Below are 21,892 nucleotides of genomic sequence, written 5' to 3' on the forward strand. Positions count from 1 at the left end.
GGAGGTGATGAAGGAAATGAAAAAGCAAAAAAAAAGAGAGAAGCTTTTTTCCTTTCTGTTGTCACAAAACTGCTATAGGAACCTTAGGAGAAATGGGCATAAATTATTGATCATTTCAATGAGAATACATGTGAATTTTAATTAATAATCGCCCTGTTGTGTCTCTCAAGTGCGGTGGGGGGGGATGAGCCGGCAACAGCCCGTGACCAACCAGCCTGTGCTGGAGGGGCCCAAGTTCATGGAGAGATGTCTGTGAAAAGGATCTGAGGCTGCTCTGTGCCCCCAAAATGTCGCCTCTTCAAGACTCCTCCATCTTACCCTGGGGATGTTCTTTGGTGCAACACGAGACCCTTGGTCCTGCCCAGAGCCAGCACCCAGCCTGTGGGTCCTGGGGGTGATGCTCTGGGTTTTGCCTTGGGTTCAATACTTCTTCTCAGAGAGGGGTTTTTTAATTGTTAGGGTTTTTTTAAGGTATGGAAGTGAGTTGTTAGCCAGGCTCCGTTGTTATCCTTGTCTGAAATCCTGACGGTGGGCATGAGCATCCCCCTTCCCCACGGAGCCTGGGGGTGGCAGGGCCGGGGCAGTGTGGGGATCCTGGTGGTGCCCGGCCCTGGTGTTTGGGTGGTGCCTCTGCTGACAAGGTGGTGCATTAGGTAGCCGGCGCTGCCTGAAAAATGTCTCACTGCAGCACAGAAAGTTATTTTTAATTCATTGAAAAGTGAATGACCTAAAACCAGCAGCTGGGATGGAGAAGATTAAATAGTGCAAAACATACATTTTCAAAGGGAAAAGTGCCATTTAGTGTGAGGTGCACGTTAACGCTGCCTGGCCGTGGCCTCTGCGGCTCCTCGGCTGCTGCTGCAGCTTCTGCCCCTGGCGTGTTCTCTGCCTGACACCTCGGCTGGTGCAGGAGTGAAAGCCTCTGCGTGAACTGGGGCCTCACTCAAGCTGCCAAGCCAGCTTTGGTTCCAAACACAAAGTTTCTCAGTGCTCACGCGGGTTTGATTTTGGCTGAGGCATCTGTCTACAGCTGTGGATGCGGTTACCTGCGCGAGTGGGAGGCAGCTTCTGGCTTAACTTTCCAGGGATGGGTTTTTTCTTACATTTGTTAGACCCAACGTCCTTTCCTCAAAATTGAAAATTGGTTTCTGATTCTGCAGGACCCTCAAACACTGTAGCAAGTCTGGCAGGTTCACAGTGACGTGGGTGGGATTTGCCCTGCCTAGGTGTTCCTTGCCAACCTTCAGCGGGTGTTTAAAATACCTGTCCTGCCCCTTCGGACACATTCCCTGCATATGGCGACTGTAGGAAGGAGAACTCTACCAGCTGGGTGTTTGGTTCACTGGCTTTGGCTCGTTTAATTTCAGAGGTTCTAGCTTCAGTGCAGCCTCTTCGCAAAGGCTTCCCTCATGCAGGGACTTCGTGGATCCTCGCTATTCTGGTCGAGCAAATCCAAGGGTAAAGAGCTGGGTAGGTACGAGAGGTTTGTTTTTGTAGTAGGTGCTTGTTTAACAGCAGCATGTGTACTGTGGGAGCAGGCTGTTGATCTCTTTTCCTTCTGCCAAACCCAGTAACGTCGCTGTGTATTGTGGCTTCGCTCAGGAGCCGCGCGGAGGAGGGAAGCGCCTTGCACACAGCGCGGGGAGGTCTTGGGCGCACCAGGGAACGTGCCGGGTTGTCTCAGTCCCTGTTGGAGGCAAAACGGTGATCTAGAGGTCAGAGGCTGTGCGTCAGTTATCTGATGCATTCATGGACTGGAGACCTCTTGACAGAGAGGGGATCTGTTCAAAGAGGTTTTAAAGAGCTACAAGAACAGTGGAAGAAACCAAGAATTATGTGTAGATTACGTTGCCTAGGGGAAACCAGATGAAAAAACCCTGAAAACCTTCCATGACCTGTTTTCCCAGTTGGTTAGTGGAAAGGATATTTAACCAATAGCTCAAACCCAGCCGGGAGAGAAAGAACAGGTGACCTGAAGAAGTTCAAGATCCATTCAGTAACTTTAACCCCAGAAGACTGAAATCCCTGACAGATGCCATCTGTGCTGGCGCTACAGCCCGCCCTGCCGCAGTTGGCCTGGCTCTTCTCCGGCATAAGCAAGAGCAGAGCTCGGCCTTTCTGCATCGCGCTTCAGCCTTTTCTTTTAGTGGCAGATGGTTAAAACCTTCCTGGCAGACTTTGCTGCCCATGGAAGTGGTCTGAGGCAGAAGGTTCCATGCCAGGGAATAAGGTGCTTTGCCCTCGAGCTTTCCAGCTCAGTGCCTGCCAGCCCAGCCCCGGCACTCCCCACTTTCCTCTTGCTCGGCAGGACGGGGTGTTACCGTTAGCCCCTTGGGTTTTGCTTCCGCAGCACCATCTCCATCTGCGGTGAAACCGTCTCCCTAAATCTGTTCACAGCAGCCAAGTGGTGTAAATGAATTAAGATGAGCTTCAGAACGTATTCGTGTGTCACTGCAAACGTGCTTAATGCCACAGAGGTGGGACAATATTAACAGGAGCAGCCCAGAGTTCGTCACTCACCTGCCTGCAGCCGTCTGGATTTTCACAGCTCAGCAGATGTGGTGGGTTCCTTGCACGCTGTTGGGGACAGAAGATCCAGAGAGTGAGAGGGACGTCCTCTTGAAGACAGAGAGTGGTGGCCAGCGTGAACAAATTGGGGATGGTCTTGTGTCCTGGGTTTCTCTGCACCGGAGGACTGGTTTCCCAGGCCGATGTCCTGGAAGAGAGACCTTAGAAGTGTTCCAGTCTCTGAATTCGGGTTGATGGCCTTTTCTTCCTTCTCTTTTCTAGTCTGGTGTGGTAACTTTCTACTACGTGTCTGAGAGGGATGAAAATCGTAAGAGGGAGAAGGGGCACTTCAGGTTATGTGGTTCAGATGTTTTCTCCGCTGCTGTGGAGCAAGAGGAATCATCGCGGCTCTCTGCGGGTGCCAGTGCCCGCGGCCGGGTGAATGCGGTGGCCTGAGCACGCAGCCGGTGTTCGCAGCCAGCGCAGGGGACCTGCCCCTTCCCGGAGCTACGGGGGCTGCAGCCATGGGCTGCGCAACCCTGTTAGTGCGGGTGGCCTGCGGAGAGGAGAGGGGGAAGAAATGCAAATGCTGTCAGCCGTGGCGGCAGGGGGGAGCTGGCTGTTATCACAGCTAAGTGCTGTTCATGGCAAAATCAATCTTGCACCCAGCACTGGGTTCGTTCTTCCCCCTCCCCAGCTTCGTGCTGGCGGGGAGCTGCGCTCCAGGCAGTGGGTGAACACCAGTTGGGCAGTAATTGCTGTGGAATTAACCTCTGACATTCTTCTAAAAATAGACCCAATAAATCCAATCATTAGCAGCTCTCCTGCTTGCTTTGCCTCAAGGGTAAACACTGCAGATTAAAGCATTTACAAGTTACAGGTCCCTGAGCGTGTCCCCGCTTCTCCCTGTTACTGCAGCGAACACCCGTCCCTGCTCAGGGGTTTTGCCCCTGGTCCATGGGGAGGGAGGGCGGCACAAGCATGGTGGCTTTTGGGGTGACCGAGGGCTGAGAGGCCTCGCTTTAATTTGCCTTGATAGACAATGGGAGATTCAGCAACGGGCAGTGGAAAGTGGCCGAGCTGTTGTGGTCACCCAGGCTGCTCTGCCCGGTGAGTTTGGATGAAGAATACAAAGGTGCCTTCATCTGCCAGGGGCGAAGGGAAACCACCTCCCCGAGCATTGGAGAGGGGGAGCAGAAGAGCCGGCCGGGAGCGAAGCCTGCCCCTTGCCTGGGCGAGGTGCTGGGGCAGCACCGAGCCCTCCCCAGGTCCCAGGAATCGATCGGTCCCCCAAAGTGATGGCGGCAGCTCCCCGGGATGTGAGGGGAGCATGCCGTGCTGTGCCGTGCCATGTCATGCTGTGCTGTGCCGTGCCGAGCCGAGCCGTGCTGCCCAGCTCCACACCCCTGCTGCCGGCAGTGGTCCCCAGGCTGTGCTGGGCGCAGGAGCAGCACAGAGATGGAAACACCCCTGAATTTGGCCGCCGGGGTGCAGGCCAGACCAAGGGGGCAGGAGTGCCGAGCAAAGTTCCAAAATGCTGTGGCCATTATTATAAACAATAAAAAAAGGGAGATTTATGGAGATCCCACAGGGGGACGAAGTGCTGACAAGGCGTGTAGCTGTACGGGGAATGGCGCTTTCTAGAGGCCTGTGAAAGCCAGTCTGCGGTTACTTAAATTGTCTTTGTCTTCTTCTTTCCAGCTGACATCATCTCTACAGTAGAATTCAACCACACTGGAGAATTACTAGCGACAGGGGACAAGGGGGGCCGTGTTGTAATATTTCAGCGTGAGCAGGAGGTGAGTGCCAGTGAATGCAAAATGCCCATTTGATCCTTTTAGGAGAAGCTTCCTGCTGCTTCCTAATCCTTCTGTGTCACTCCTAACCTCAGGCCTCTCCTGGCAGACTCCAAACTGAAAAGCAACCATTAACATAAGCAGGACTAGGTTTTGTGTTGTAAAACACCTTCCAAAACCACGTTGCATTTCCCACATCCTTTTGCTCTGCTTGCAGCTCTCTGCAGCCGCGTGTAACTTGTCCATCTCATAGCTAACACCACCCTAAAAAACCCTCTCACATGGCCAAGATGTCCGGAAATCGCGTTTCCCTTCCGAAATGCTTTGCCCCAGGACATTTTAACAAACCCTCTGTTGGAGCCTCGAGGTGAGGATCTGCCGCAGGAGGAGTGAGTGCTCGGCCATGGGCCGGGGCGCCTGCGCTGGCGTGCCCAGAGCCAGCCTGGCCTGCAGAGCTGCATGGCCCTGTGAGGTTCCTGCCGCTTCTGGAGCCATCCCGCTAGCTGGTCCTGGCTAGCTGGTCCCAGTTAGCTGGTCCCGGTTAGCCGGTCGGCTTAGCCGGTCGGCTCAGTGCACAGTGGGAGCCGTCTGCCTCAGGGGGGCTTTGCTGGTGGTGGGAGGGATGAGTCAGGCCTGGCCATGAAAAATGTCACAGTCCGATGATGGTTTGAAATTTTTCTCAAAGTTATAGCCTCAAAATTGTTTCTGTATACGCTGGAGAGAACCAATCGGTTAAAGGTTACATGCAGAGATGCTTCATCAACTTTTCCAGCACTATTTCATGTCTCATTTTATTATTCTACTCTTTTCCTGAACTTTAAGCCTCCTAGCATCTCACCGAGTATATTCTGTGCAGCTTCCACTTCGGAGCAGTGCCGTGCTCCAGGGGACAAGTGGCGCTTCACCAACCCAAACACTTCATTTGCATGCAGGAAGTTCACCTCCACGATAGTTTTCATTTCAGTACCCCAGCCCCGTTTGGAGCCCAGTGCTGGGCGGTTCACCGGGTGGGATTTGCAGGTACACGATACCGCACAAGTCCGAGCGCTGGGCCGTGGCACGCAGCATCAGTTCCTGCACAGATCGTGTCCTTTTCTTGGTTGTGTTACTCCTCCTTTGTATTTGTGCACCTGCGGGGCCAACGCTGCTCCCCCCGTGCTGGTGGCGTGCGGCTGGCCGCTCCTCGGGGGACGCTTTCGCTGCCCGGCACGAGCTGCCGCTTGGTCCCAGCCGCTCACGGGGATGGCCAGCGCGGTGGGCTCCATCCCCGCTCCGTCCCCGCTCTGTCCCTGCTCCAATCCCACTCCATCCCCACTCCGTCCCTGCTCCGTCCCTGCTCCAATCCCACTCTGTCCCCGCTCCGTCTCCACCGAGCACACCAGCGTGCAGAAGCCGCCAGGCCACAGCAGGCCGTGCCTCAGGCTCAGACCCGCGCTGCGTCACCACGGCCAGGCACTTGCTGTCACTTAACAAACCTTAGAGAACCAGAGAGCCAACAGAAAATGTTCCCTCGCTCCGTGTGCGTTAACTTCGCCCCGTTCCCTTCCCTCCAGAGCAAAAACCAGCCCCATCGCAGGGGAGAGTACAATGTCTACAGCACCTTCCAGAGCCACGAGCCGGAGTTCGATTACCTGAAGAGTTTGGAGATAGAGGAGAAGATCAATAAGATACGATGGCTCCCGCAGCAGAACGCAGCCTATTTCCTGCTCTCCACCAACGGTACGTGGCGGTGGCCGTGGGCAGCCTGGGCCAGCCTGGCACACACCAGCGCTGCCGTCCCGCGGCCCCACAGCCGGATGGGGCCTTCTCTGTGGTGTTTCTATGGGGAAAATATATGTTAAAAACATGTCGGTAACACGGGTATCATGGGGGAGCAGGATCGGGCCCAACACTGTCTGGCTGAGCTCGACTCCTGCACACGAGGTTTTGTCCTTATTTCACAGCAGCCGTTCCCTGCAAGAGAGGGAGCCTTTTCCCCTGCTGACAACTTTAATTTTTTATTTTTTGGATCCTGAGAACTCTTTTTTTTTAAAAAGAAAAACTGCAGCAGATTTGTTTCAATTTGCAGCTGTGTTCAGCTCAGCAGTTCCATCTTATGTTCAGATAAATATCAGGAGGGTCCAGGAATATTACTTGGGATGAATGGGACCTTAAGATGGATGTGACTTAATTACTTCAGGGGAAAAGGAGGGGTCTAATTATCTTCCATAACCAACTTACTTTGTATTATAGAATTGACTCTATTGATCATTGTAATAAAATTCAAAGACTTATTAAACCCATTTGGGGGAAGAATCATTGAAATGCAATGAAGATTAATTATAGAGCATAATGTTCTGTTAATTGAGTTTTTAAATAGTTTTTTGATTAACAGGGATATTATCTTTCCATTTGGGATGGTGTTTCATATGCTAGCAGGTTATCAAAATGATTCTTTTAGAAACACTCCTGTGTTATGCTGTTTCTTTTTGTTGTTCCTGTTAAACTAACAGGATATATAGAAACCCTCTGAAATGAAGCAGGTTAATAAAAACAAAATTAATGGCACTCTATTGGAATTGCCGTGTAAAGGAGAAAATGAAGATGGATGATACGGTTGTGTATGAAACCTGGTGGAAGTGATGATAAACTACTGATAGAGTCTCTGCCAGGAGAGAGGAAAGAAAACACCATTATTCAGAATAAAGCCACACGTTCCTGGGGCTCCTTCCCCCGGGGCTCGGTGGCCCCGGGTGGGTTGGACGCCAGAAGGGGACGGGGAGCCGCGGGGGGCAGATCGGAGCTGCCTTTGGTCCGCAGTGAGTGCTGGGCTCTGCGCAGCCACTGGTGGGGAAGGTCAGGGTGACGTCCAAGTGCGTTTTAGGCACCATCTCACCTCCTTGGGGGAGTGTCCAGGGGCTGTGTACCTCCAGGTGCGCTCCGCTCCTCTGCCTGCTGCCGCACCAGCCGGCTTGCTGGGACCTGGAGTCTCCCGATGCTCTGCCCCGCTCACTGCACGCTGGATTTCTGCAGGAACTCCACCAGAACCAAAAGTATCATCTACCTTGTGGCACCCTGTGCCTGATGAGTTCTAAAGCCGTGCCAAGCTCCTGGTGCCTGCTGCCGGCACGGGCGCTGCTGCACCCTGACACCTGCGGGGTTACCCCCAGCTGGAGCTACCCCTGGTGTCCCCGTCCCTCCTTCCCTGCTGCCAGAGGGGCTGGCGTGGGCCTGGGGGTCAGCAGGGATGGTCGAGGGGTGTTGGCAGAGTGAGGGTCAAAGAGGAGGAGAAACGGAGCAGCTAGCAGGGACAGAATTAGGAGAGCTGGTGCTTCCTTGGTATTTAACACGTTTCCAGTTACCAGAAGCTGAATTACTTTAGAAATTACTCTTGAAAAGTAACCGGTGGCCCCCGGGTAACTGCTGCATGAGCTGGGAACTGTAGGAGGAAAAATCTTAGGTGGGAGTCTGCTCTGGGCTGAGTGTGCAGGTATGGGGAAGGGGGGGGGTGTCTGTGTGTGCACAAGCATGCGCATGTGTCATGGAGGAGCAGAGCAGCGCGTGTGGCACCGGCCCCTCGTCAGGACCTGGGGTTTGGCTGCCCTGCGCTGCCTGAGCTGCCCCGTCCCGGTGCCAGCACCTTGTCACCTCCTCTGGGCAGAACTCATCCCTGTCACTTGATAGATCAAATGCCAACATTCAGGGCCTGACCCCTGGTGCTCTGAGCCCTGGGAAGTCACTTCTCCTGTTAGTTCTCCATTAGTCCAGTAGTTGTGTTCTGTTGTTCAACATCTCCTTACATGGGGCATAAGCGCACCAGCAGTTGTCCGGCAGGAATGGGAAAACTGGGGCTCGGGGGATAAAGTGCTGTGGTGAGAGGTACCTCTGCAGCCCCTTCCAGTGAGTGGCAGGCGGGAACGCAGCAGATTTCTCACCGTCATAAACCGGCCAGCCTCGGTGTGTTGGTCAGCGGGCGGCTGCGGGGGCAGCCGGCTGTAACGCCTCCTCTCTCCTGCCCCCCAGATAAGACTGTGAAGCTATGGAAGGTCAGCGAGCGGGACAAGAGGCCGGAGGGATACAATCTCAAGGATGAGGACGGCCGCCTCCGAGACCCCTCCATGATCACCATGCTACGGGTGAGTACGCGGAGACCGAGGCTGCCGGGAGCCTTCCTCTTCAGGCTCTTGGATGAAAATGGCTGCCGTTGTCGTCCGCGTGCTGCGGTACCGGTAACACCCCGCTGACGCAGTAGGGCGATGTTGGAGGGCAGCGCTTGCTCCTTGTTTCGGAGGCTGGTGCTTTGGCTGGTGTGTGGGCACGGGAGCTGCCGCCGGAGTGGTGCCCGGGCTGTGCCGGCCCTGGGCGGGTGTGTCACGAGGCGCCGTGTTTCGGCGCGTGCCAGGTAACCCCGTGCCCTGCGTGCCCCGTGCCCTGCATGCCCGATGGGCAAGGCGGCAGTTAACGAGCTCTCCCTTCTTAGTGCGTTTGCAAGTGCAAGTCCTGCTTCAGGAGCCTAAGTACTTCCTCTAAATGAGTTTTCCTCCCAGCCTAAGGAGATCAAAATCGGCCTCCCAAATCAAATGCAAACATCTAAGGCTGCGTTTCCCATTTCCTTCAAGGGGATGGATGCACAGACCCCATTAACGCAGCCGCCCCTGTGTCCCGGGAGCGCCTCCCTCGGGCATGGCAGTGCCCGTCTGCTGGGCATCGCTTTGCCGCCCGGGCAGCTGCCTGCACCTGCTCTTCCCAGGCTGTCCTGGGATAGCTCTTTATGATCTTTAATTTGCATATAAAGAGCCTGCTCTGGCCTGAGGCACTACGCACCCTGGTAATTCAATCAGAGCTCACCCGCACCCTGGCAGCTCTGGCAGGCAGCGGGCACAGGCAGCGGGCGCAGGCAGCGGGTGCAGGCAGCGAGCGCAGGCAGTGCTGGAGAGCCCGAGCGCGTGGGCTCCAGCAGCGAGCGGGGAGAAGCCGTGCTCCCCACCGCCTGGTGCTAGAGCAGGAACAGACAGTACCTGCTTTAACCCACAGGCCTGGAAGTGTCAAGTGTGCAGGAATTTTGTCATGTTAATCAGACTAGAGCAGCTTGTAATTTATTAACATCCTGACAGAATTTGCATTTTGAGCACTTGGTGGTTTTATATTTATATATACAAAATTGTTGCTATGATTGCCCTTAGCTCATTCTCTGGCTTCCAGTTCCATTGGAGATGAAGCCATTGAGAACCCCGGACAGGTAGTTAATTCTCTCCGTGCTGAGTTGCTCCTGGTGGCTGGCAGGCATTTTTCTTTACTGAGCAAGAAAACATTTTATTCCATGTATCCATGTGTCTGCTGCCACGTTTCAGGCAGCATTTCCAGCCTGGTACACGTTACTTAGAGAGCCCGTTGGAGGAGTTTGCTCGGCATCTGCATGTCGGTGCTGGGTTGTTGGCGCTCTGAGGGCTTGGCGGTGCCAAGGGGTGTTACTCCAGGTGGCACTTCCTCCTCTGTGTAAACGTGCTGGAAAGGCCCTGGACTTCCTGAGGAAACACAGGTCACTGTTCTGCCTAAATCCGCTGTTGCGGTGCCGGTGCCGAGCTCCGCTGCGGTCGCTGTTGGCGTCGGTCCTGTGCCTGGGGTCACCTGAGCACCCCAGCACTGCTGGAAACCACCCGAAACAGCAAATGCAAGGTCAGCGTTCTCAAAGGAGCAATTTCTGAATGCTGATTTATTTTTATTTCTAGTCTGTTCTTTAAGAACATTGAATTTCTGGGGGAGGTGAAGCAACTCAAGAGTCCAGGATAAATGTGATGCATATTTCTTTTCTTTCCCAACACAAACTGTAGTAAAACTGCCAAAAAAATCAATATAACCTCTTAAGCAAAATACTTCATTATGGGAACACTGAGTTTTGACATTTTGAAATGAAACTTTTTAACCTTTTGAAAATGCATTTTTATCTTTTGGATTGACCCAGCTGTCAGCTCTGTAGGCATCACAACATCTGTCTCGCCTGTGGTGGCTGCTACCCGGTCAGACCGAGGCTGGCCGACGTGGGGAGTGTGGGGGGATGTGCACCATCTTGCCTGGGCAAGGGGAGGCCACAAGGAGCACGGCGGGTGGCCCTGGCTGCATGGCACCATGTCCTCTCCTGTGCACGGTGCCGGCTCTGCTGCCCTCCCTGCGGCACAGCTCACGTGGGCTCTGCGGTGCTGTGTGTGCCGGGGGCTGAAGGCTGTTGTGTAGCTGCTCCTCCTCCTCTCTTACCCGTGTTACAGCCGCTGGGTGGGAAGAGGAGCCAACCCGTGGAGGTGGCACAGGGTGGATGCAGGAGGGCCGAGCTGGCAGGTCGGGCTCCCATCCTGGACCCACCTCTGTGCCCCCCGTCTGCTCCTGCCGTGCTGACGGGCAGTGGCTGCCAATCAGTCGGAGCCCACAGTGAGGGTACCAGCACCTCGGCAGGCGCACGGGCAGTGTGGTTATGACAATAAATAATCATCATGCTTTTCTTCATTATTGATTGTTGGCACGAGCTGATAGCATTTGACCACATCCTGGCACTTGAATTGGCGACTGCAGGGCTGAAGTGGAGCTGAAAATCAACCCGGCTGTTTCTGGAAGTGCTCAGCCTGAAGTTACACCATCCAGCCCATCCAGCCATCGTCACTGGTGCCCGGCGGGGCGTCCCCGAGGAGGGGCAGGGATGCAGAGGTGCTGCCAGCGTGGCCAGTGCCAGGCCCAGCCCTGGGCAGCGCGGTGCCAGGGGTGTCCCGAGGACATGGGCCACCTGCAGCGGGCGGGGGCCGTGCCTGGGGCGGGGGCAGCCGGCCCATCCCACTGGGCACCCACCTGTCCCGTCCCTGCTCACCCTGGAGTGCCCCTGCACTGCCGGGGCGATGGAGTTTGCTCAGGAAGGAGGGAATTGGGAGGTTTTTTTTCCCTGTAGAAAGTCACACTGGAATATCAGAGATCAGGGCACTATTTACTGGAGTCTGCGGTTTGCCTCAAAAGTTTCAGCCTTGGTTTTACTTTCAGTCCATTTATTCCTGGCAGCAGCTTGGCACCCTGAGGCTGGAGGAGTTTGGTACTTGGGTGTCTGCCCTCATGCTGTGAGATAAGACGCTGCGATTCCCCTGCTCTCTGGTGAGGAATGGCTGCTCCTGCTTCACGGAGCAGGAAGGGGTAAAACACGATGTAAGTGCTCAGTAGATGGTTATTGGTATCTGCCTGTGCAACACCTGCTGTCCCTGAGGGCGGAAGATTGAGGAGTCTTCCACCAGCCCCGCTTTGATCGAACGTTTTGATGATTTTGCTCAGACAGATATTTACATAGCTGTAACCATTTTGCTGCAGCTTGGTGTATCTTTGACATTTAATTGTCCTGTGATGCTTGTACTTTGGAGTAAAGCCGCATCCGTCCACAGTTTAATTTTCAACCACAGACAAGCAAAAAGGTGTTAAAACCACCTTGCTGCAATCATCTCTTACCCATTCGTCGTAATGGTTTAAATGTACTTGATGAGCATTGTTCTCTGAGGAATTTCTAATCCACATAGTGCAAAAGGAATATTTATCTCTGCTCAGACTGTAAAGTAAGGCTTTTGCTGTCGTTAAAAGAGCTCTGCTGATTAGGATAGCCCCCAGTCCAATAGCTACAGCCCTTTGGCCTCATTTAACAGCCTCTGCGAGCTCTCAAGTGCCGCGTGATGTACGGCCGTACCTACGCCGTGGGATGTGTACAGGAAATAATTAACACAAATAATATCCAGGGTTTAAACCTTTCTGAATAGAGAATGTAGAGAATGTGTTTGCTTTGATTACTCACAGCCCAAGTCAGACTGCGGTGAAATACCCGGAGGTGGCGGCCGCGGGCACCCGGGTGCTGTGTGTGCGACGAGGCGCTGATGTGCCTCTGGTGAGCGAAACAGGGGAACCAGCCGGAGGGACGGCTCCTGGGCCTTCCTCTGCTCTAGAGAGGGGCTGATCTTTACCTTGTTCGTTTAAGGAGAAGGAGCAGCAGTGGGCTGTGCTGCCAGCGCTGCCTCGGCACGTAACGCCTGAGCTCCGAGCGCCGCGGGGATGGCCGCCTGCCTCCCGACGTGCCCGGCCGAGGCTGCTGCTGTGGGAGGGTCTTGTATCGAGCGGGCCACTATGCGTTCTCAAGCCAGGCTGGGGTTTCTTACTCCACCACCCCTGCTCCTGAGCTACGTCCACAACAGGGAGAGCAGCCGGGGCTCCCTGGGGCTGGCGGGGCTCTGGCCGGGGACTCTTGGGGGCCTGCTGCTGCCTCCCCTCCTCTGTCCCAGGGAGACCCAGGGGAGCACAGGTACCATTTGGGAGCAGCTTTCCCTGCCCTGGGCAGCCAATCTCTGCCCCGAGCACTTCAGAATGTTGGTGAATAAGGAAGCAGCCTGCAGACTGGCTGGTGTGCACCCAGTGAGCCCTAGGGCCGTTAGTTGTATCCTTCTCTGAAGCATTATCATTTAAATGACAAGGTAATGTGAAACATTTGGCTTTTTTTGGCTATAAAATGCACATGGCAGAACTAATCAATTCCAAATGATCGTCATCAAACCGTTGCTACAGAAATGAAAAGAAAAAAAAGGTTTTTCCCATTTTCCTTAGTTGCTTACATTGCTCTAAAGCAGCTCGATGTCTAATGTGTGCATGCTCGCCTGCCCTCAGTGGCCTGGCCCCTCTGCCCGAGCAGGTAGCACCGCCGTGCCGTGCTGTGCCGTGCCGTGCCGTGCGTGCCAGCTCAGGGAAGACGCCACGCTGGTCTGAGACGTGCTGGGGACCTGCAGGCTGCAAGGGCTGGGGGTCTGTCATTTTTGTCCCTCTGGAAGCAACACCTTGTGCGAAGAGGGCAGGGCTCGGCTCGGTCTCGCGGCGAGGCACGGCCAGTCGGCAGGGCCCGGGCTCCGAAGTCACCATGCCGGTAGCGGCGGTTCTCCAGGGAACCTCCCTCCACCAAGCCCACGGCAGCACCCGGCCTGCGCGCGTGCCCTGGCTGCACCTCAGCCTGCTTCGTTCTGCAGAATGTGAAAAAAAATGGAGGAGCCTGTTTTGATGTTGCTTTTCTCGTTTTTTTGTTTTTCCCAGGTCATGAGCTGAATTTTTTCTTTTCTGGTGAAAACTCATTATTCATCCTCTCAGTATTTGTGAACTTGCCTTGAAATGCTGATGACCAGAATTGACCTTTCAGATATTTTTTCTCTTTTTCCACAGCAATTGCACTGCTGGTATCTGTGTCTAGACATATTGTAAAAACAATGCGCCGGGCAGAATTATCAACGGGGTTTGGATTGCTCTGAGTGTGTGTTTGGTAACGTGGCTGTGCTTCCACACACTTCTCCCAGGAAAAGTAGGAAAATTGTAAACGGCCCTGTGGGATTTTACTGACACCAGCTCTTTTTCAGTGGGAGAAATAAGTTAAAAAATATCTTTTCAAACAATCTTTAAGGGGAATGCAGTTCTAATGAGATTGGCACAAAGACTTCAGGATTTTTAACTTCAGATAAGAAAAATGTTCTGGTTTTTTTTTGAGGTTTCTGCAGATTTATTTCAGAATTTAGGTACAGATGGTGAAAGTAATCAGGGAGTGTAATAACTGAACTAGGACAAATTCTCAGTTAGAAACAAAAAAATCCTATCAAGCTATAAAAATATGCAAAGAATGGGAAATCTGGGATGCTTTGGGCTGTATGTGGAGCATCACTTGCAGTCAACACTCAGCCTTGCACTCAAAACCCTCCATGAACTGGCCCTGTCTTTGGGGGGGTGTTTATGGTGATGGCCCCAGCAGTTGCCACAGACGGACTCACATCAGGCTTTGATCCCTGCACCTCGGTGCTGGTGGGGCGGAGCCCGGCAGACGCTCCTGTGACCCCGTCCCTGTTGTGGCTGGGACCTGCTGCCCGCAAAGGGCTCTTGTCTCTTCTGCTGGGGCACCCGGCTGGGGACAGAAGGACAATCATCCCGATTCTGCTCCGCCACGGGGCTGGGGCCTCCAGGAGGGTGCACGGGGCTGGTGGCACAGGGACCTGCGGCCTCAGCCCTTGCCACTGGCACGGCAGGGTCTCGGCACACAGCCAGATACGTGTGTCACCTTCTCCCCCTCCTCCTGGCCCCCCGGCACCCAGAGCCTTTTGGGGCAGCCGCTGCCTTTTGGGCCTGCGCACGTGCAGGTGGATCTGCGGTTGGCAGCTGGTCTGAGCCGGCATTTCACTGTGTGAAATAAGGCTCAGAAACAGGTCACAGGAGCGGTGCTGGTGTGGTGCTTGGCAGGGAGGGACACGTCAATGGAGAAGAGATGAAACCAGAAGCTCTATCAGCTACACGGACCAGAATCGAGAGTGGGTTTATCCTCCCACGGGACAGTGCCGTCCACAGTTCGCGGGAAAGGTCCAATAAGACAAAATCCTGACAGGCACAAAATTGTCAGCCTGCCATGAAAACAGTGTTGGATGCACATTTTGTCTGCAAACTATTAATCTGCAGGCAGCGTTGGCCAGTTGCAGAATGTGACTTCTGTAGGTAAGAACCGCATGTCAGGGAGCACACCGGGAGGAGCTCAGCAGCTGGAGCAGGCGCAGAGCCGTGCCGGATCCATCCCCGAGCAGCTGGCCCTGCTCACCCTTCGGTGTGCCAGGAGCTCCGTTACATTTTCCTTCTTGCAAACCCAAAGTTCGGGTTAGCCTGGGTTCTGGCTGTGACTAACCCTGCTTGACCGAATCCTGCCGGCTCGCCAGGGCTGTGCGAGGCTCTGCGCTGGGCTTTCCCCTCGTGAGCCAGCCCTGTCGTATTCCTCCCTTTAGGAATTTTTGGCCCCCAGCATGTCCCGTGCGGATTCCCGGCAGCGCTCTCGCCTTGCGTGTGGTGGTTGGGTCCCGTCTCACTGCGGGGCTGTGCTGGGGGCGTCCTGTCACCCGTGTGACCCCGGCAGTGGGCAGCTCAAACCTGGCACACCGCGGGTTTGTGAGGGTTGTGTGACCACGCCGTCCTGGCGGCTGAGGCCTTCATCTTTTTTCCCTGTGCATTGACTTGTGTTTTGAAAACCTCTGGGCAGAAATGCTGAACCTCTGCATCTCCTCAGGCCGCGTCCATCACAGTGCTATAAATGATGAGGAGAAGCTCTGCCAGGTGAAACTTTTGCCTGTGAGAGCAGGGAGCATTTGGTGACAGTCGATATGATGGACAGGAAAAGGGGGAAACCTGATGGGAACAGGGGGCAAAGCAGCGAAGTGGCAGCAATTACTGACATCGCGTTCCCTGCGCCGTGGTCCTGTGCTCGGCGGCTGGAGGTGGCTGGAGGCCATGCAGCACCCGTGGTGGGAAGGGGCCAGGGCATGCCAGCTCCCTCCACCCCCAGCCACTCAGAAAATGAATTTTACAGCTCAGGGGAGGATGAGTGCCTCATTAACCCAGGAAAGGGGAAGCCTTCAACAGGCGAGGAGAGAGGAATCGAGTCATGTGCGCTTTGAATGAGTGGGACCGGCTCTTTTGCAGGGGGTGCCTGCTAAAGGCAGAAAGAAAATTAAGACATACTTTGTTTTAAATGAAAAATGACTGGCATTCCCCCCCCTTCCTGAAAACAGAAAGTAATTTAATTTATTAGTGGTTTATTTTATTTGACAGCCTTTCTATGTACTTGATGCGGTTTGTTACACTGAATTACCCTTTAATAATGGGTATATATAATACCAGAGCCTGCCCTGCAGGTTGGCTCTGTAATTGAAGAAGGGATGCACTGGGGAGGTCTCTGTGCTGGTGAGGATTGCCATAGCAATGCTGGTGGGAGCCGGGTGCTTTATGCAGATGCTGGCTGGGACTCTGTGTGCTTAAAAAAAAAAAAAAAAAAAAGACAAGTTTCAGCTTCTGTCACATTGCCCTGTTTGTCGGGCACTTTCTCTTCACCGTCACTGGCCGCTGCTGCCCTGAGCCGCTCCTGCCTTCTCCCCCCTGGGCTTGGAGGGGTCTGCGGGGTCTTCCCCAGACCACCCTTTCTTTTCCTGCATTGTACGTGAAGCAGAAGTGTAATGCGGGTGTCTGCCAGCTGCCGGGGTGGGCCCCGGGGCGCTGGGGGTTCCCGCGCTGGGAAGGACATGGCCAAGAGCAGGCCAGTGCCCGCACTGGGGTCGAGCCGTCGCCACAGACCCACATCGGTCTCCCCCGCGGCGATGGTGTTTCCAGCCTCTTCAGGGCAGACTTAAGCAGAGAAGAGATTAAACCCAGGCTGGGGCCCAGCCTGTGCTGGGTGGCTTCTCCCCTTGGCCGGCCTGAGCCAGGGTTTGCCTTCTGCTGCAAGATTTCTGCTGTTGTGGGACGAGATCCCCAGGCCGGTGTGTGCTCCCAGCGCATTCCTGGCCGCTCCTGCTGCAAAATGTCAGTGCTTTCAGGTTTAAATACTTATTGTTGATAAACTTGAGCAGAACCTTGCAGCACGTGGTGAGGAGGGGTGTGGACACTTGCTGTTTTCCATATTCCAGGGCAGATTCTTGCCACCGTAGCAGATAAAAAATCCTGACTTAACAAAATACTCTCGGATGACCAGGTTTGTTCCTCTCATGGGGTTTTACCTGTTGATGGACCAAGTTCCAGACATAAAAAATGCCCTAGAGTTTGGCTCTGGAGTAACATGTGGGGAATTTTCTTGGCTGAAGAGTTTATCTTAGCTCTGTGAGTCGCTGCCATACACAAACCAGGCAGGGAGCTGTGCTGGGGCGTTGGAGGTTGCTCTGGCTCGGACCTGGGTTGCCCTGGTTGCTTCACACTGCCGGGCCTGGGGCTGGACCGCGAGGCCACACAGCCTCGTCTCGCTGAGTGAAGTCCTCTGCCGAAGCCTTTGCTCTACTTATTTTTGTGCCTGGCAAGGCCTGGTGTAACTGTTGAACCCCTTCCCCTTGCACAGCCGTCATGTTTCCGACAGTCGGAGTGACAGCCCGGTTCTGTAATCGCCGAGCGAAGTGCGAGGCTCTGTCCCCAGATGGCTGGGCAGAGTCCTCCAGTGCAGACGATGCGTCGTTGGCTGTGTCAGGCGGAATTAGCGGGCAGGCTCGTCACATTAAGCTCAGGCCCTGAGCTGGCAGCCCCTGTGCTCCAGTGTCACTCAAGCTGGCTGTCACACTCCCGTCCCCACCTCTGCAGCCATGGGAAGTCTCTTTGGGCAGCGCACAGATAATGTACACAGTAATGAAGTAGCTTGAGGGAAGAGCTTACTGGCAGCACAGACTGACACCTTTCTAGTGCATTAAGTTGCCTTAAGAGTGTTCTGTCTGAAGTTATTACGTACACTGCTCCTTGCACACGCTGTTGGTACCACAGCTCGCCATCCCCCGGTGTTTATGCTTATTCATCTAAAGGCAAACGTGTAGCTCTGTTTCTAGTCCCTCCATCTGTCCCTGGCCTGTGCGTTCCCTTTCCCTGTCTCTTCTCATCTCTTACCTCCGTCACTTCGCTGTGAAGCAAACGCAGAAATGTTAAAAGAAAAATCTGTGCTGACCTGGCTCTCGCAAGAAACATATTTCTGTTAGAAACGCTCCAGGAATTTCAGATTCAGGTTAACAGTGACAAAACAAGGCAGAAGTGGGTTTTATTGGTTTTTCTCAAAGAAGGAACGCTTGCGGCAGCAGAGCTCCGAGCCTGGTTTGCTGGGCTTTCGCTGCCTCACTGCAGTCCGACCGTACTGGTGTCGCTTTCAGGTGTAGAAGGCGTCTGTGCCTGCCCGTCCTTCTCGCACACTGAGCGAGGCGTTGGCTTTCCCCGGTGGGAGCGCTGGGGACGGGGTGGAGCACTGCCGGCTGGAGCTGTGCCGTGGCCAAGGGGGTGCCTCCGTGCCGGGTGCTGGCGTGGGGTGGGTGGGACAGCCGGGCCCATCCCTGGGCGCTGACACTCTGCTCCCCGCCCTGCAGGTCCCCGTGCTGCGGCCCATGGACCTGATGGTGGAGGCCACGCCGCGGCGGGTGTTCGCCAACGCGCACACCTACCACATCAACTCCATCTCCGTCAACAGCGACTACGAGACCTACATGTCGGCGGACGACCTGAGGATAAACCTGTGGAACTTTGAAATCACAAATCAAAGCTTTAGTATCCTTTGGTGCGTGCTGCCCTGCGGGACCGAGAGCAGGAATGAGGGAGGTGCCTCGGCTGGCAATTGGGGTGTGAAGGCCCTGGGAGCCCAGACATGTGCAGGTGTCAGTGGGAGCAGGAGAAAGCTGCGTGGGGGAGACAGGTCCCTGGTGAAGGTAAGCGGCAGAGGGGGGACCTGCAAGGCCCAGTGCCACGGGAGGCAGCGGCGCCAGGCCCGTGTCTGCTGCAATGGTGACTGAGCTGGTAACGCAGCCTCTTGCCTGGCCCCGTCCCCGCACCCCGATCGTGGTTCCTCAGTAGAGGAGCTTCACCCACTGGCAAGGGCATGTGGGGGCTCGGGAGTACAAAATCATGCGTCCGGCTGCAGGACATCGGAGATCTCCAGTCCCCAGGTGTCATTACATCCCTCTTGCCTCACCTGAGCTGCCGGCGGGGTGCCGGGCTATCTCTGGTGGGCACGTTGGGCCGTGGCCGAGTCGCTCCCGCCGTGGCGCAGGGCTCAGCTGGCATCACCGTGGCTGCTGCTTCCCGGTGTGGGTGACATATTTCTGAATTTTGCCTGCAGGGTGTGCGTGGGGAAGGAGGGAAGGAGGGGGGTCCGCGGGTGATGGAGAAGACAGCTGCCTTGGGGAAGATGGAGAGAGGAAATATTAATCGTGCGGTGTCCTTTGTACCCTGCAGCAGGGTGACAGGCTGCCAGTCACAGTCGTACAAATGAGGTTGTGCCAGTCACCCTTGTAACAGCCGCATCAGAAATAATAACAACGGGGCACTAATCACCGGTGATATTTATATAGTGCTTCCTACGGAGAAACCCCCAGGGCATGTGGCAAATTTAGGCAGCTGGAGAGGATTTCAGCAATCCCAGCATGTGGCTGGTGGGAGCTCGCAGTGGGTACGATTGAGCAGGGCTGCAGCGCGTGTCACCTTTCAGGAAAGCAGGTGAGCAGTACTAAATTTGGGTGAAACCTCAGGGAGTTTAGATGGCCCGAGGGAGTTTGGCCAAGGTGCAAGTGCAGCACCCTAAGCGCTTGCTAAGAATTGATGGAGAAACGTCACCACCAAAGAGATGTCCCCTCAGATGTCCCATCCCACTGGCTTGCTGGTGTCACCTCTCCACCCAGCCTGTTGGAGGCCCTCCCCGGGGTGTCCCTGCTTTGGCTGAGCACGGGACCAGCCCCCCTGGGCTCTCTGCAGGGGCCGGATGGTGGGAGGAGAGCCGAGGCTGCACCGCCCGCCTGCCCAGGGAGGTGAGGAGCACGTCGCTGGTTTTCACTTTTGTCAATAAAAACCCCAAACCAGCCCCTGCCTGTGAGCTGGGAAGAGGCAGTGCTGTGGGTTGGGGTTTCTCGGTTTTGTGCCTGTCAGCCAGGCGCTGCACAGTGTGATGGGGTTTGAAACCCCTGCTGAGCAAAGCGTGGGGGCTGTTGTTGTGGGTCAGAAGCGCTGGGTCGGCACAGAGCCGCGGGGAGGGCGGCGCGGGACACGGTGCGGCCCTGGACCGCTCCTCGTTGCAGACTGGCCACACGCCTCACCAACACCTGCACGCCCTGGCTGCGGCAGCTTGGGGGGGAGCGATTGCTACCCCGCAGGGCCGGGCGCTGGGTGTGGGTCTGGCTTCAACCAGGGTCCAGGTGCTGCTGCGCATCTGCAGCACGGCCGGGCTGTGAAACCACTCGACGGCTGTGAACTGTGGCGGCTTCTTCTGTGGGAGCAATTGCTGCTGTAAAACACCCCACGTGGGTGAGAAATTCATCTGGTCATCATCATCTTTTCCTTTTTTTTTTAAACTCCTGTCTTGCTAGGAACAGCAGGATCTTAATTTGCTTTCCAGGGTGTGAGGAAAGGTGCTGTTTCTTTTTCCCCCTCTGACCAGCGGGTAAATCATCCCATGCTGGGTGTCTGCACTGCACTGTAAGAACTGAAGCCGCCTCCACTGGTGACCGCTGGCTCGGTGTCAGACTGGGGCGGACACTTGTCAGCCGTCCCCTGCAGCACCGGGATGCTCTGTGGGGCTGTGCGGGTCCTTGCTGGCACCATCTGCGGGGCCTGGGGACAGGGTCTGCAGCTCGGTTTTCAACCCAGCATTTCGCCAAGCCCTAGTACATGGAATATTCTGGAAATCACAGGTCCCTGGGCAGCCGCCCCAGGGCTGTGGTGGTTTTTGCATGCTCTGGGTTTTGTTTCCCCTGGGTTGTTTTTAGTGCCCTGATGCTGCAATAAAAGACATTTACTCTGGTGTGGTGCGAGCGGGCAGAGCCAGGTCCTGTGCCGTGCAGAGGGGCTCCGGGCCGTGGAGCTGCGGTCCCTGGCTGAACTCACACCGTGCGGGACGTGGCTTTCCCCTGCGCTGGCGCTGGCTGGTCCCAGCTCGGCGCGGCAGTTCTGCCCCGGCCGGTGCTGCTCTCCCAGGAGCCCCCGGTTTGCGCAGGGCGAGGGGAAGCCGGGGTGTCCAGAGACGGCAGCGGGAGGGCAGCGGGAGGAGACCCCGTGGGAGCAGCGGGGTCTGGAGCGGGCTCCGTGGGGCTCCTTGACTCGCCCCGCCAGACATCGTGGACATCAAACCGGCCAACATGGAGGAGCTGACGGAGGTGATCACAGCCGCCGAGTTCCACCCGCACCACTGCAACACCTTTGTCTACAGCAGCAGCAAAGGCACCATCCGACTGTGCGACATGCGCACCTCCGCCCTCTGCGACCGCCACGCCAAGTGTGAGTACAGCCCCACCAGCGGTACAGAGCCCCCTTTGGCATAAAAGACCCCAAAAACGGGAGTGTGGAGCCCGACCTGGGCTCAGGTCTGTCCCACCAGCTCACCCCATCCTCCCTTGGGGTGTGCGGGGCTGGGGTCCTGTGTGCCCCCAGGCGTTCCCATGGCCACCTGCCCTCAGCCCTCCCTGTCCCCGAGAGGAGCAGCTTCCCCTGGGTCCTGGCCACACACCCTTGGGGGAGCCTGTTAAAAAACCCCAGTTGTGATGTTTCGGCGGCAGCAGGTCTGAGGGGTCCCTGGGATGTTGGTGCCCAGCATCAGCGGAGCTGTCAGTGCCAGAGACAGTGCTGTGTTTCTTGAGGCTGTTTGTCCAAACAGCCCCACGTCCTGTTGCCAGCTGCAGTTGACACCGCAGGGGTCAGAATGTGCAGAAAAGCCCCCGCAATGTTTGGAGTAAGGTGGGCAGGCAGGGAGCTTGTCCTGGGTCCTCCCCGGGCTGATGCGACCAGTGAGCTGCTGCCGAGGCAGCCAGCTGAGTGTGGCTCCTGCTGAGCCCAGGCCCATCAGGAAATATGAGCAACTGCTGGGTGAACTGCCAGCACGAACAGCTGTAGCAGTTAGGGGTGGGCTGGCGAGTCCCTGTCGCTGTTGTTGATGCCCCAGCAGTTCCCGGGAGGCAGCTCCGTGCTGAGCTCAGTGCTGTAAATAAGACACAGAGGTGGGACAGACCTGAAGGAGTTTGGTATCTGCCTCCGAGCAGAAACACAGGCCACTGTGCTGTGTGACTGGACAGCTAAACCCCTGTGTCTCCTGTTCTTGAGTT

The 21,892-nt window shown here is 55.6% G+C and overlaps 1 protein-coding gene across 3 annotated transcripts in view; it reads left to right on the forward strand.

Moving 5' to 3' along the window:
• Positions 1-21,892, forward strand: part of PPP2R2B (protein phosphatase 2 regulatory subunit Bbeta) — a 101,840-nt gene that overhangs the window by 70,422 nt on the left and 9,526 nt on the right. For all 3 annotated transcript variants that reach the window (XM_074838519.1, XM_074838518.1, XM_074838520.1), the window contains 5 exons: positions 4,210-4,307; positions 5,858-6,023; positions 8,307-8,419; positions 18,179-18,356; positions 20,907-21,071. In XM_074838519.1, coding sequence (XP_074694620.1) covers positions 4,210-4,307; positions 5,858-6,023; positions 8,307-8,419; positions 18,179-18,356; positions 20,907-21,071 — 720 coding nt within the window. The remainder of the gene's footprint in view (positions 1-4,209; positions 4,308-5,857; positions 6,024-8,306; positions 8,420-18,178; positions 18,357-20,906; positions 21,072-21,892) is intronic.

This window comes from Strix aluco, chromosome 13, assembly GCF_031877795.1.
Source record: "Strix aluco isolate bStrAlu1 chromosome 13, bStrAlu1.hap1, whole genome shotgun sequence".
Lineage (NCBI taxonomy): Eukaryota > Metazoa > Chordata > Aves > Strigiformes > Strigidae > Strix > Strix aluco.